Raw genomic sequence first — 14,851 nt, forward strand, 5'->3', positions numbered from 1 at the left:
GTTGATGTAATGCCTTTGAAATTAAATGTTTTTATAATTTGTAAACCATCATGGGACACTAAGACAGCCTGCTCACCACTGAATTGATGATGACATGTATTCATACGTTCAGGTGACAGGCTGTGCTGGGACACTGTACAGAGCACCGTAACGCTGGTCGATACCACAACAGACGTAGAATCAATCGAACCGCGTCTTATCCATCATATCAGAGGAGGACCACACCGGCCGCCCGTCCCTCAGGACGATGAACAAACATGGGGACGAAGACCGGGTGTGAGTGTTAGTTTGACCGTGGAGTCTTGGTGCAGCTCTCTGTTTATTCATGTAAATATTAGATATTCAATAAACACAAACGGATCATTTTGAATATGCTGGTTGATTTATTTTTGTTTGCTGAGATGTTAGACTGTTTGTTCTTGGAAGTAGGCGGTGAAGAGCCTCTGCATCAAATCATTGTTCTTCTTCACTGGTGTCATTTTCACCTGGAAGCCCAAAAGGATCAATATTCAAAGGATGAGACATTATGAAATATGTAATCATGTGAATAAATTGTGTAAAATACGCTACTTAACCAAAAATCTTCATTATTTAGATGAGAACGGATGAAATTTAAGCGGTCTCTTGACATTTATGTTCCCATTTAACAAAACTGCATTGTGAATTGTTTAGATGGGAAAATTTTTTTTTTTTTTTTTTGTTATGTATCGAAAACACTTTTCTTATGATAACCCACGGAAGTCCACATTTAGAGGACTTCAATGAGGTGGATGTATAAAAAACACAAACCACAGGACTTTCACCCAGGAGACCGCTGTTTGTGTCCTGTAACCAAACTAGTTTTGTTGCTTTTTTGTTCGTTTTTTTGTTGGTTTCAATTTACAACAACCATGTGAAAATGCATTTCCATTGAACCCTAATTGAGAATGCAGTTCAGTTGGGGAACGTAACTATGTTGGAGATGGGGTTCGGAAATTTGGGGACAGGTGCATTGCGAGTGGGCGTGGTTATGTGGTGCGTCGGTGGGCCAGTACATTTGGTTTTCAACAAAAAGTAGTAATATTTCTAGGAGTATTCTTCCTGCAGACTTTGCAATGATCCCACCCGGTAGCCTGCTGGCTGTAATGTCTTTTTTTTGGCTGTACCAGTTGACCAGGTTCCAAACACTCCGCCTTCTTGTCAGAGGGATGCCTTCATTTCCTCTATGAATGTATTATGTATCTATTTTTCTCTATATATGGGGTGGCTGCTCTCCCAGGTGAGCTACCTGAGTGCCCCTGTCATGACGATTCTAATAAATACAACTACAACCGCCTTAATTAATTTGGGGGACGGACGTAACATTGCTTGTCTTTGCAAGTAATTTTTCACAACAATCAGCATTTAATGTTTTATTTAGCCATCGGAACTCGGGTTAAGTCCAATTCATCTGATGTGAGGGTCCCGGGACAGAAGATGTTGCATGTATACAGATTGTAAAGCCCTCTGAGGCAAATTTGTGATTTTGGGCTTTACAAAATATATTGAATAAAATGTTTAGGACAAACGGAACAGGATTCGGGATTCAGGCCAACTGCTTCGGACTGGTCCCGAAATTTGGGGATGTCTGGTCACCAGTGTTGTATTAATCTGGATCGGTCTTGGTTTCTATTTGAATGTCTCAGAATCAACCACTTTTTTACTCGGTCTTGTCTTCAGACAAAGAGGACTTTGAATTTCTTTTCAGGATCGGTCAAGAACACAACTTTGGATATATCACTAAACTGTCTGTGCGTAGTTTCTGGTTTATTGGTTAATAGCATTACTGTGATTGCTCATAAAAAACAAAGGAAAATTCCCTCACACAACTCTGCAATGCCTTTTAATTATTCTATCAAGATAATTCTCATGCTAGACTTATACGCTGGATGTGTTTCTGGTTTGCATGTTCCACATTTTATCGTAAGTGCATAATGTCATTGCTCAGTTTTGATACACTCTGGTCTTGGTCCTGACTCAGTCTCTCCCTGCCTTGGTCTTGACTTGGTCTCAACTCCTCAAAGTCTTGGTCTTGACCCGTTCTCGAAACACTCTGGTCTTGACTTTGTCTCGATACACTCTGGTCTTGGTCCTGACTCAGTCTTGCTCTTCCTTGGTCTTGGCTTGGTCCAAACCCCTCAAAGCCTTGGTCTTGGCTCAGTCTCGATACACTCTGGTCTTGGCTCGGTCTCGATACACTCTGGTCTTGGCTCAGTCTCGATACACTCTGGTCTTGGCTCAGTCTCGATACACTCTGGTCTTGGCTCGGTCTCGAGACACACTGGTCTTGGCTCGGTCTCGATACACTCTGGTCTTGACTCGGTCTCGATACACTCTGGTCTTGGCTCGGTCTCGATACACTCTGGTCTTGGCTCGGTCTCGATACACTCTGGTCTTGGCTCGGTCTCGATACACTCTGGTCTTGGCTCGGTCTCGATACACTCTGGTCTTGGCTCGGTCTCGATACACTCTGGTCTTGGCTCGGTCTCGATACACTCTGGTCTTGGCTCGGTCTCGATACACTCTGGTCTTGGCTCGGTCTCGATACACTCTGGTCTTGGCTCGGTCTCGATACACTCTGGTCTTGGCTCGGTCTCGATACACTCTGGTCTTGGCTCGGTCTCGATACACTCTGGTCTTGGCTCGGTCTCGATACACTCTGGTCTTGGGTCGGTCTCGATACACTCTGGTCTTGTTCTTGACTTTGTCTCGATACACTCTGGTCTTGGCTCAGTCTCAATACACTCTGGTCTTGGGTCAGTCTCGATACACTCTGGTCTTGTTCTTGACTTTGTATCGATACACTCTGGTCTTGTTCTTGACTTTGTATCGATACACTCTGGTCTTGTTCTTGACTTTGTCTCGATACACTCTGGTCTTGTTCTTGACTTTGTCTCGATACACTCTGGTCTTGGCCATGACTTGGTCTTGGTTGAGGTGGTCTTGACTACAACACTGCTGGTCAACATAGTGTATTTGCCGTTACTACTATTTCTAAGGCAGTTTCCTCTGGTGGCTGAGGAGGATGGTAAACTATGTTTGAATAAAGCTGCTTTATTACAGTTCGAAGACAGAACTGCTCCTGACAGTTGCCTAACAACAGCTTGCGATTCGCTACTAAACCTTTCCTTCCACTCACTCACACACACAGATAGTGGGATTTTTGTGGCGCAGGACTGACAGGAGATTATACTCAAACATGTTCACACGCACCTTATCGGGGTGGAAGGCCTCTATGGGAATGTGTCACGATTATTTAATTCTCATCAGGATGGAGGAGTCTGAAACAGCATTTACATCATCACACTACACTAAACCTCCACTCCAATCAATGTAATGTAAAGGTCTCCCATAGACAGATAATGATGATGGAATCAATCAATCAGATGGATGCAATATGCTAGAGGTGGTCCACAGCGACGGGACCAGATTATGGTTCACTAAAAGGATATCAGCACTGCACATCGACACAGTGATGTTTGTCTCTCCTCTTGTGTTTTATTTTATTTACACGATAGCCAGAGGGCTGCTCATTTTAAAATGAAGCTGCTGTAATTATTTATGGACACGTGATGTCTTCACTAAATCTCTTGTCATGTTGCAGTGCAGTGGAACTGCCTTCGGGTCTCATTTAAAACCATCATGAGGGATTGATTTTAATCATGCACACACGCACAAAAGAGTCAGAAAGAAAGACAGAGTGCTCAGCTATTTATACCGCACATCGCCCTGACAATCCTCCCATTGCAATCACCATAATGACTCACTGATTTTCAAACAACTGTCTGTAATCAGAGGTGTCTTCATGAATAACAACACTTTATGACTACTTTTTTTTCAGTGTCTTTATGGTGAAAGATGATCAATTCTTGCCCACATTATTAAAATGAGCAGCAACTGATTCCAAGCTAATGACACCTGCTTGACAGCTAAATCACGTTGTGTTTTATAAATAATACAATTTTAACTTTGATTTAAGAAAAGAAAGTAGTGAGACTTGATATTCACTCTAGTGAAATACAATTCAAGAATTTTTCCAGAGTATATTGTCATATTACAGTTTTAAACCCGATCTGTTCTTAATTTTTTTATTTGTAGGCTTACAGTAGATTCCAGTATAATAATGTAGTTGTATAATGAAGGATATTCTGTGTTGTGTCATGTGTAAACATGTCCAAAATACAGTCAGCGTGATTTGCATAATAGTTGTCCGCGAGCTAATGTTACGGCTAAATCATTTTTAGCAAGCGGCCATGCAAACCCATTGGTACGGTCCTGTTAAAGGCTTGTTCCAAAAGCACTGCCCGGGGGGTAGCTACCCTGCTGTGGGTGTTTAAAGTGCGTTGTAAATTGTAGGAATTGTCGCCCTCGCAGCGAGGCGGTCTCTTTAAGGCTGGATCGGATCATCTCAGTGGAAAGGGACGGCAGCAGACCGCGGCAGACGCGGTTCTCTCCTGCCTTTCTCCTGACGGTACAGACCTGCCAACGCAACGGTGGAAGTCGACTGACCTCCCGAATCGTCGCCTCGTCCTTTAGCAGCAGTTGTTGACGCATTTGCAAAGGGGTCCGTGAAGGAAACCGTGACCGAAGCGAAGCAGCGGCGGAGGGAGAGAGAGGGAAGGAAGGCGGGGAACGGAGGAGAGAGAGCCGGCTCTACCGGACGTTAAAGCGGCTGCTTGCTGCCGCAAAACCCCGCTTTATTTCGCCGCAGAAACATTTTCTAACCCTCTAAATTCAACGAAACCCCGACCACCCTCTTCCAGCTGTATGTTTGACCTTAGAGTGCACAACGGAATGGAAGAAGGAGGACTGACACTCGGGGAGCCGTGAAGAACCGTACTTCTGTTGGAAAAGTAACGTTAGCATCTGGGAGGAAAAACAGAAGAAGACCACCGGACGTTTTTAGAAGCCAGGAGTTATTAAGGAGAGTGACACACCAGCAAAATGTCTGTCCCTGTAAGTATGTCAAGAAATACTTTCACACCTTGTCTCCTTTTTTATTTTTATTTGTCCTTCAGTGTCTCATACAACGTGTCCACACGGCAGAGCGAGACTTGACACGTCCAACCAATTTACTGCTCTTCTTCAGACACGCACACACACACACACACACACACACACACACACACACACACACACACACACACACACACACACACACACACACACACACACACACACACACACACACACACACACACACACACACACACACACACACGGCGCTAAAGCTATTCTCGACAGGCCCCGGCCTGTCAACACGTTTAGACAGCTGATGTTCCTGCTCGTGTGTGTTGTGTGTGTGTGTGTGTGTGTGTGTGTGTGTTCTTGGGTGGGGGGGTTCTATAATGTTGCTTTTACAAACAATCTCAGATGTTTTTAGCACAGGCTGCCGCCGTTGGAAGGTGTCCTTCTGGAGCTGGTTGTGTGGTATCGCATTCCTTAGGATCTGTCTCACGGAACTCTGCCTGGAGGGTCCAATGGCGAGCTGCGTGCGCATGTTGGTGTCAGCCCTGCCAGTCTGTGTGCATTTATTGTATTACTCCCATTTTTAGGAATGCAGGATATTTCCATTTTAGTCACGTCCGATAACTGATGATTTCCACAGTCCTTGTGTTTGATATTAATAATAATAATAATAACTAGATTCAGAATTGACCTGTCCTACTGTAACGGTCATGCTTTATTTATTATAACCTGATTCATTGCTGTATTTACAGTACCTTTTTAATGGGAGTTCACGGTGAATTCACAAGTACTTTTTTATGTGCTGCAGGCTTTTAATGGTTTCTTGGAATATGCTGTTTGTAAAATATATCCTATCAATCATTTATAAAACAGCTTGGATATTACCTTTTAACCATTGGTAATTGGTAACATTAGAACAGAAATAACCTTATTTCAGCGGAAAACCGCCTTTACAAATCAAAAAGCTCGGTACAGAGTCATTCCTATACAAATGATTTGCTTACAATAATAAAGTAGTCCGCTGGCAGCGTACATTGTGGGTCTTTTTCGTACACGACAACATACGGAAAGAACAATTAAAACTACCATAATTGTTTTTTCATTTCACACCCATGCTACTGTGTTTTATGATATGTTTGTTTTCAAACCCGGTATACCAGGTTGTCATTGAAAGCCTGTACACTTAATTTCGGCTTCGTAGCCTATTTGCACTACTGACTTTGTTTTATTTGTAAACTGTACAAATACTGCTTGAGTCTATGGCCTTTTTATAATTTTAGCCTTGGTAAGTTGTAATTTATATACAGTACTGTACTGTATTTTAGTGTATTTGAAGTACACACAGTACAGTAATTCAATTTGTACAGTAAGTTACTGTCATAAAAAAAACAGCTGTACTGTGTTTTGAAACTATCATTTTCATTACTTTATATTCATATACTGGATATACTAGTGTCACTAATGCTACGTTCACACAAAACAGGTAGCAAATTTCCGCGTCGCGCTACTCGCGGGACCATTTGTGGTTATTCGCTTCATTCGCGATAGACGGGCCTGAGAGGAGGAGTGGCTTATCTCCATGGAAGCCATTTATTTCCGCAATCAACCATGGAAGAAATAACCTCTACTTCTGCTTAGTACATACTTGTTGTGGAAGTCCCAGATATCCCAGGAAACTAACTGCCGTCTTGTCTGGGTTCATAACATAGTCCAGAGGAGCTCCGTGGATTTTATCGAGCTGTATTCACTGTGTCTAGCAAGCCACACGTCGGCTGGTTTACTACAGCTGTATGAACACAAAATAAACAGATTTTGCTGTGATTTAACTGCAATAAACGGACAAAAAGGGATGCCGAAATAACTACGTAATAATGCAGATTTGTAAAAAGTTTGAATTCATGTTTTGTTAGTTCTCTCAATGGAGCTCGGATCGATTGGTGCTAGGCTATGCTAACATTGTAGCAGCTCCATCAACACTCAACATAACGTCAAATATGCGTAAATACGGCAGCGTCTTTTTCATTGTTTGTACCGTATGGTTTACACACACACATTTATACACATAGTTTGGTCCGGTCTCTATTGATATGAGGTATCGTAGAGCTCTGGGTGAACACAGACGGCTACAGGATTTGATTCCTGATTCAACGGCAGGAAGCCAGTGATGACAGGGGGAGCAACTCAACGCTGATAGGCTATCGCTCCACAGCGTCACGCGAATTTCTTGCCCGGGTTGAAAAATTAGGGCGAATTTCGTGTAATCCGCATCGCGCCATTCGCGCTGCCTGGTGCAAACTCGAGTTTACTTGCGTCCATTTGTTTCTTTGCATTGGCTTTGTATGTGATCTACTCGCGCAAGAAATTTGTGCTGCGTTTGGTGTGAACACAACATAAGAAAGAAAACAAATTTACAAATAATATTCTGCTCATAGAGCTCAATTTGACCCGGAGAGACGTGATGACTACAAGAGGTTTCCACTGTATCGCTATCATCATGGCTCATGCACCTCCACACATGAAACTATTTGCGCAGTATAATTTGGGCATCATTTTCATATCAGTCACCATTCTGATTGAACAACTCATTGTCAGAATTTATTTCCCCATATTGATAAGATGAGCAAAACATTGTGCACCCTCAACGATTATACCTATAAGTTGTGTGTTTTGAGGTGTTTTGTTTAATTAACAGCTGTCTCAGCCTATCACAGCCAGCTGTGGAGAGTTGCTGCTCTCTCATACAGAGGCAAAGTCCCGCCCCTTCCAGTGAACCAGTGTTCGTGTTCCAGTGTAACACGAAGGTAGAAACTGTGATGATGAAAGCGTGGCACTCAAAGCATATTGGATGCATCTAGTGTGTGTGCGGATGTTTTCATGAAAAAAAAGAGACAGTGGAACCTCCTCAGACAGCTCCTGTCTTCTCTGACAGCAGAGTGAGACAGACGGGCAGCAGGTGGGACCGTCTCCTCGGTGGGGAGGACGTTAAGTAGGTCTGCATTCTTCTCCAAAGTTTGCCTGCTGCAGTTCGAAAGAACATAATGTTCCAACTGGGTGCTTCTGTCCACGATCTCATTCGTTTTCAGGACGAGAACATCAGCCTCCTGATAACTGAATCGTACCGGACGGTGACGTTATGGGAGTTGTTGCAAAATGCTCAAAGAGCAGCTTCCCTCCTGTGCATGTAGGCGGTAGTAGAATTTAACGGCGTAACAGATGCAAGCATAAACTGCAAGGTCAGCAACGCCTGTAATTTTGTGGTGAATGAACCACTGAATCAAGGCTGATGTCATTTGTTTTCTTCTGGAAAAAAGGGTCACGTGATAGGGGCGTGGCCAATCAGGGGAAAGACACGTCGTGATTAATGAGACCCAATCAAGTAGCGAACATTGGCGTCTGCGCCATCGGTTTCCCCCCGGTGACACTCAAGTGGAGGCACGCATCGCTGCGTGCTTGGCTGACATCTCGAAGTGGATGGTGACACACCACCTCAAGGTCAACCTGGATAAAAGCGAGCTCCTGTTCCTCCCGGGGAAGGATTGCCCGCACCGAGACCTGTCCATCACCATTGACGATACGATGCCAACTCGGACTGCGAGGAACCTGGTTGTGACCCTGGACGACCAACTGTCATTCTCAGCAAACATTGCATCGGTTACACGCTCCTGCAGATTCCTGCTCTACAACATCAGGAGGATTCGCCCCTTCCTCACTGATGAGACGGCGCAGGTGCTCATCCAGGCTCTTGTCATCTCCCGCCTGGACCCGCCTGCAACTCACTACTTGCCGGAGCCCCGGCGTCGGCCATCAGACCTCTGGAGCTTGTCCAGAAAGCTGCAGCTCGTCTGGTGTTCAATCGCCCCAAGTTCTCCCACAACTTCCCTTCTCCCTTCTCTACACTGGCTTCCTGTAAGAGCTCGCATCCAGTTTAAGACTCTGGTGCTAGCCTACAGGGCAGTGAAAGGAACAGCTCCTTCCTATCTCCAGGCCATGGTCAAGCCCTACACCCCCGCCCGACCACTTCTCTCTGCTGCCTTGGGGCGACTGGTTGCCCCGTCGCTCAGATGTTCTCGTGCACTGCTCCTGTCAACTTGCTCCATCGCTGTTATCGATGCCAGTGACATCATGACACCTGCAGTACCAGCCAGTGAAATCCGAGTTGCCACAGCAACCGTTCCCATGATTCCACTCACCTGGTCGCATCTCTCTGTACTGTTTCTTACACACACACACACACACACACTCACACTCACACTCACACTCACACTCACACTCACACTCACACTCACACAGCCACGCACACACACACAGCCACGCTTTCCATGACGTACATGGGAAATTTGTGTGTGTGTTTGGAGCGTGTTCACTAGGGGTGTCACGGATCACAAACCTCACGGTTCGGTTCGGATCACGGGTCAGGAGTCACAGTTCGGATCAACACAGAAAAGGGGAGGAGACAAATATAACTTTGCTTTCCATTTATTAAAGAACTTCAAGAACACTTAAAGCAAAGAACTTTGGGCTGTAGTCTTACATGAAAACTAAAATATTGAAGATGTCCAATTTGAAACAAAATGAAATAAATAAAAACAATACATTCAAGAATTCTGTTAAGTTTAAGTGCAACATGAGTTATGTCGATATCCTCGTCCTTTGATCAATACTGAAAGAAAAACAGCCAGTGAGCTTCCACTGCTTACACTGAACTGAACTGCTCAGCAACAACTTGGGTCTGTGTTTACTTCCTGTCAGGTCATTCAAATACACAATAATGTTACATTACTGTGACATTATTTTCAAAAAGATGAGAATATCTCCATTGTCTGGGGAGAGGGTGAACCTTTCTGTGGTGACTGGAATATTATTGGGCGTGTCTAGCTTCACTCTGATGCTTCTGTCAGCACCTGAACCAGGTGTGTGTGTGTGTGTGTGTGTGTGTGTGTGTGTGTGTGTGTGTGTGTGTGTGTGTGTGTGTGTGTGTGTGTGTGTGTGTGTGTGTGTGTGTGTGTGTGTGTGTGTGTGTGTGAGAGACGCTCACAGAGGGGGCGTGTCTACAGCACCGGACTAAGAAGCACTCCGCCGTGGTGAAAGCAGTCTCTGCAGTCTTTTCCTTCTCATAGAGGTCTGGAACAGCTTCACACTGAAGTGGGTGCGTGAGTGGATTTCGTAGCGTGGCTCAAGCATTTCAACCAGATTTAGAAATCCTTTGTTTTCTACACCGGAGTGTCCCCGTCGCTGACATGCCCGATGTTTTGCCCGATTACATTAAATCACTGTCACATTAAAAGAGTAACCAAAATATTAGTATTCCAGTTGTCTGCTTAGTATTTATTTACTGTAGAATGGCAGAAAATGGTTTAAAAAAGGAATACACAACCCCCAAAATGATCATTTGCATTTCAATTACTCAGCCCGTGTTACCTTGAATTCTTCTATGCATCCACGGCGAACTAAGGATAAAAAAATCAGAGAAATATCAAAACATCTCTAGCAGGCTTTCACCTCCAATGTAAACCATCATCCATCATTAATGTTATCCGCCATTTATTTGACACTCAGGGCTCCGGATGTGGTTAAAAAGAGCAAGACAGTCAGCTCAGGGTGGGCGGGTCAAATAAATGCAGGACTTATACGCAGTGACCATATGTGCAATGCGGAGGAGTGACATAGAGTATACGTCTCTGGTAGAGACCTGTCAATCACAGTGAGCCCGCCCTAAAGCATCCCCTGCTTTATGGTCTGTGTGACTCTAAATGGACCATAATGTACTAAATGAACATCACACTGTATTGAAGAAGACTTGAAACTAGAGATTGAGACATAAACTCATGTTTACAATGTTTACTGAGGTAATAAATCAAGAGAGAAGTAGAGTCATTTTCTCATAGACTTCTATACAACCAGAGGAGTCGCCCCCTGGTGGTCACTCGAGGGAATGCAGCTTTTAAGACACTTCAGCACTGGCTTCACTCGGCAGAACCGGAGGTTGCCGCCTGCTTTCAATAGGGAAGTTTTAACAAAGATGCACCTGTTTGGAGACGGGTACTGCACCAGTTGCGTGAGAGTTTGTGAACGGTTGTTTTGAAATAGTTTCGCTGTTGTTAATCCCCGGTTTACTGCGATTCATCGAGACTTCGATGAAACCCAAAGACATTCATGAAGGGAATATAGTATGACAGTTGAAGAGCATCAATGTTTGGCTTTTTCAGCAGTTTGGCTTTGAAAAAGACATCCATTTGCAAAAATAATTGAAATAGATTTTCAAAATAGTTGCCTATTGAGTTTTGTGTGCACGGCATAGAGTACATAATCTAAATATTTTATTGTTATATTCATATATTTTAAATTGTGGGTCAGTATTTTCTCATAGTCTGTAAAAAATAAATCCCTTTTCCAACATTTTATTTCAAACGTGCTAACGAGAAGCACAGAGCCAACTAGTATTGTGCTGATACCGTTTGAACTGAGTGGTGTGTGTATTGTGTGTTCGATGGCAGTGAGCAGACGGGCTGAGGTTAAGTGCTTGCCGTGCTGAGTGCATGTTTTCTGCTGTTTGCCCGCTCCACGTATGTGTGTACGCTCTAAATAATGCAGATATGCATGCGGGGCACATACATAAATACATAAATGTGTGTGTTCAGCTTTGCTGGCCGATCCTGGTTGTTTAAATACCTCCACTACCCTGCAGTGGGATAGGTGGGGTCTCCTGAGGCAATGCACAGGGACCGCCTGGCCGGCGTGCATGTGTGTACGTTCTCAATTTAAGTTCAATGTTTATCATTGCTGCTTTGCGAGGTGGAAGCCCTTCCTCCCATCCGAATGCGCACACACACACACACAGACCTTGCATTTCAATTTCCCGCAGCTCTCCACGTCGGCAGAGAGTTGCCAGGGGCAACAGGAGGGCGCGCTTGGTGCATCACTCACATATAGGGTGCAGTGTGTGTATTGAGTGTGTGTTGTGATGTAAGGACAGGTGGGAATCCTGAAGCTAGTAGGAGAGTTACTGGAGAAGGCAGTTAAATGCTGTCATTAGGATTCCATCACTGTCTCAGTTGTGACATTGACTCCAGAGAAAAAAACTGGTTTTAGTTCAATTTCACATCACATTTTAGCGCATTTATTGCTTATAGGACAATTCTGATATTTTCTTAGTTTATGTTTAATCTCTATCCCTATCAGTAATAATGCTATTGCGCCCATCAAAATGAACTGCTGGAAACATGGTGACATCACTAAAAGTAGGTCCAATGGGTCCTAAACACTCGAACAGCAGACAATCCTGCATGTTGGGAATAAACATGTCTGTTACAAACATTCATCACAGTTTACAGATGTACTTCCTAATTCAACTTTGACCTACCGCACTTACTGTAGCTGTGCTCACACAGTTTTTTCCTGTGCAGTGAGGGATTATTAGCGACATTTCAACTGCGTTCAATTTCAGTCTGACCTCCAAATAAAGTGGTTTGGAGGGTCAGACGTTCCAGCGTGTGTTATCAGAACAGAAATAAATTACAATCAAAACTACAAACATAAGCCCCAAGCTGTAATAAAGCATCCCTTCAGAATGCAAACTCAGAGTTGGACCGGTCTCAGTCTAAAGGCTACAGCGGCCTTTTGGAACTTGCTGAGTTTGCGTGATCACCCAGCTAACGCCGCAAAAGGTCATTCCTGCTGATTCATATTGTCTCCACGCTGCCTGTGCTCAGAACGAAGACATCCTTTGTGTGTGTATATATATATATATATACACACACACATACACACACACATGCATATATATATTCATATATATATATATATACTTATATTCACATATATGTACTTATATATACACTAGGGGTGTAACAATACACGTATTCGCAATGAACCGTTTGGTACGAGGCTCATGGTTTGGTACGCATTATGAACCGAACAATACTATTGTATTTGGAAAATGCAGAAGATTAAATTGTGGGAAATATAATGTTCTCTCTGTGGAGCCACTGCGCTCAACATGGCAACCCACCCGACATAACAGACAACGTGCTGTCTGACACGCCCACCACGGAAGAACAACATTCTACTCTGGTGAGGCACATGTGTTCTGGGACGCGCAATACCCTAAACTAGTTTACCAGTAAAACCAACAGCAGCACACCCACTTCAAACTCTTCCCGCAGTGTTTAGGCAGCTACTCCCTACCGATTCAAACAGGGCTAAAGCAATCGCCACGGCGATTGTTATATTTATAGCCGCGGATATGAGACCCTAATCTGGAGTGGAAAACCAGACTGTACCAACATGCTTAATGTTATTGAGCCCCGTGACACTACTCATTCACGAGCCCATTTCGCCAGACCATAATTCCTGCTTTGTTGAAGAAAACAAAAGTCCAAACAGAATCAAATGTCCGAGGCTCCCGCTGTTCCTCTAACAGACGGCCGGACGTCACGGACTACACAAAGCTACCTGACTGTAACGACACATTACCTCACTACTGAATGGAGATGAAGAACCATGTTCTTCAGACACGCCCCCACGAGTCTCACCAGCGAGGCATTTCTGCTTATTTGCTGTATTGAAAATGTACCGAACCTAACCGTGGCACCACTGTATTATATTGAACCGAAACGAGAATTTCATGAACTGTATACCCCTAATACACACACAAACTCAAACAAACCCCTCCCATTAAACTAGAATTACCTCTTCACGGTTGTATGCATCCATCAACATGTTACAAATTACATCCATGTAGGTTTAAATGTTAACATTTCACACGCACATTTTTTGTATTCATTCGTGTGATATTGTCATAATTAGCAATTGAAGACTTTTTGTCTGGTCAGTGACCTTTGACCATCAAAATCTAATAATTTCATCCGTGAGTTCAAATGGACGTTTGCATAAGAATGGTAGAGACAGACAACATTTGAATTGCATATATTCAATGTTTATTCTGAAAGGTTGCTTTTACTTTAAAATTGTGACCACTTTTGTTTGTTTAGAATAAGTATAAAATGGTATCAGCAACAGGGTAATGGAGGAAATAAAATCAAAAGCTAGATCAGAATGCCTTTAAATGAAAATACATGTATTATGATGTACATGACTTTAAACATTTAGATGACAGTACAAGATTTCTTTGTCGTAAAAAAAAGAAAACAGCAACATTTTAAACTGCACTGCAGTGAAATGCACTGTGACCAGACAAAAAAAGAAATGACAAAAGGCAACCACTGCTGCGAAACGCACTGCAAGCGACACAGTGTAACGCACTGTGACCAGTAGGGGTGTAACGATACGCGTATTCGTATTGAACCGTTCGGTACGAGGCTCACGGTTCGGTACGCATGACGAACCGAATACGTTTGAATAAAAAAAAAAACCTTTATTTAACCAGGTAGTCCCATTGAGATTAAAAATCTCTTTTGCAAGATGTAAGTAACAATACAAGATGTAAGCAAGATGTAAGTAACAATACTACATAACATTAAGGAGCAGTTTTAGTTTTTTATGCTTATGTGTTGCTAAGAAGACACACTAGAAGATGGGTCACTCAGGTATTGTTCCATCATTGTTCAAAGTCAAAGAATAACTTTATGATGTTAGTTGTAATGAATAAATATATTTTAAAATCAAGTACATTTCTCTGCATTTATAGTTTTCTACTGAACCGAACTGTACCGAACCGTGGCTCCACTGTATCGTACCCAACCCAACCTTGGATTTTGTGAACCGTTACACCCCTAATGACCAGACAAACGCAGTGAAACGTACTGCAAGCGGTGCAGTGTACAGTGAAACGTACTGCAAACGATGCAGTGTGCAGTGAAACGCATTGTGACCAGAAAAACGACGAAACGCAACGCACTGAGGCGAA

The 14,851-nt window shown here is 43.4% G+C and overlaps 1 protein-coding gene across 2 annotated transcripts in view; it reads left to right on the plus strand.

Annotated features, from left to right (window-relative positions):
* Positions 1 to 4,439: 4,439 nt before the first annotated feature.
* bcar1 (BCAR1 scaffold protein, Cas family member) overlaps positions 4,440 to 14,851 on the plus strand; it is a 99,739-nt gene continuing 89,327 nt past the window's right edge. For both annotated transcript variants that reach the window (XM_079265989.1, XM_079265991.1), the window contains exon 1: positions 4,440 to 4,974. In XM_079265989.1, coding sequence (XP_079122115.1) covers positions 4,963 to 4,974 — 12 coding nt within the window. In that variant the 5' untranslated portion in view covers positions 4,440 to 4,962. The remainder of the gene's footprint in view (positions 4,975 to 14,851) is intronic.

This window comes from Melanostigma gelatinosum (genome assembly GCF_949748355.1).
Source record: "Melanostigma gelatinosum genome assembly, chromosome: 1".
NCBI lineage: Eukaryota > Metazoa > Chordata > Actinopteri > Perciformes > Zoarcidae > Melanostigma > Melanostigma gelatinosum.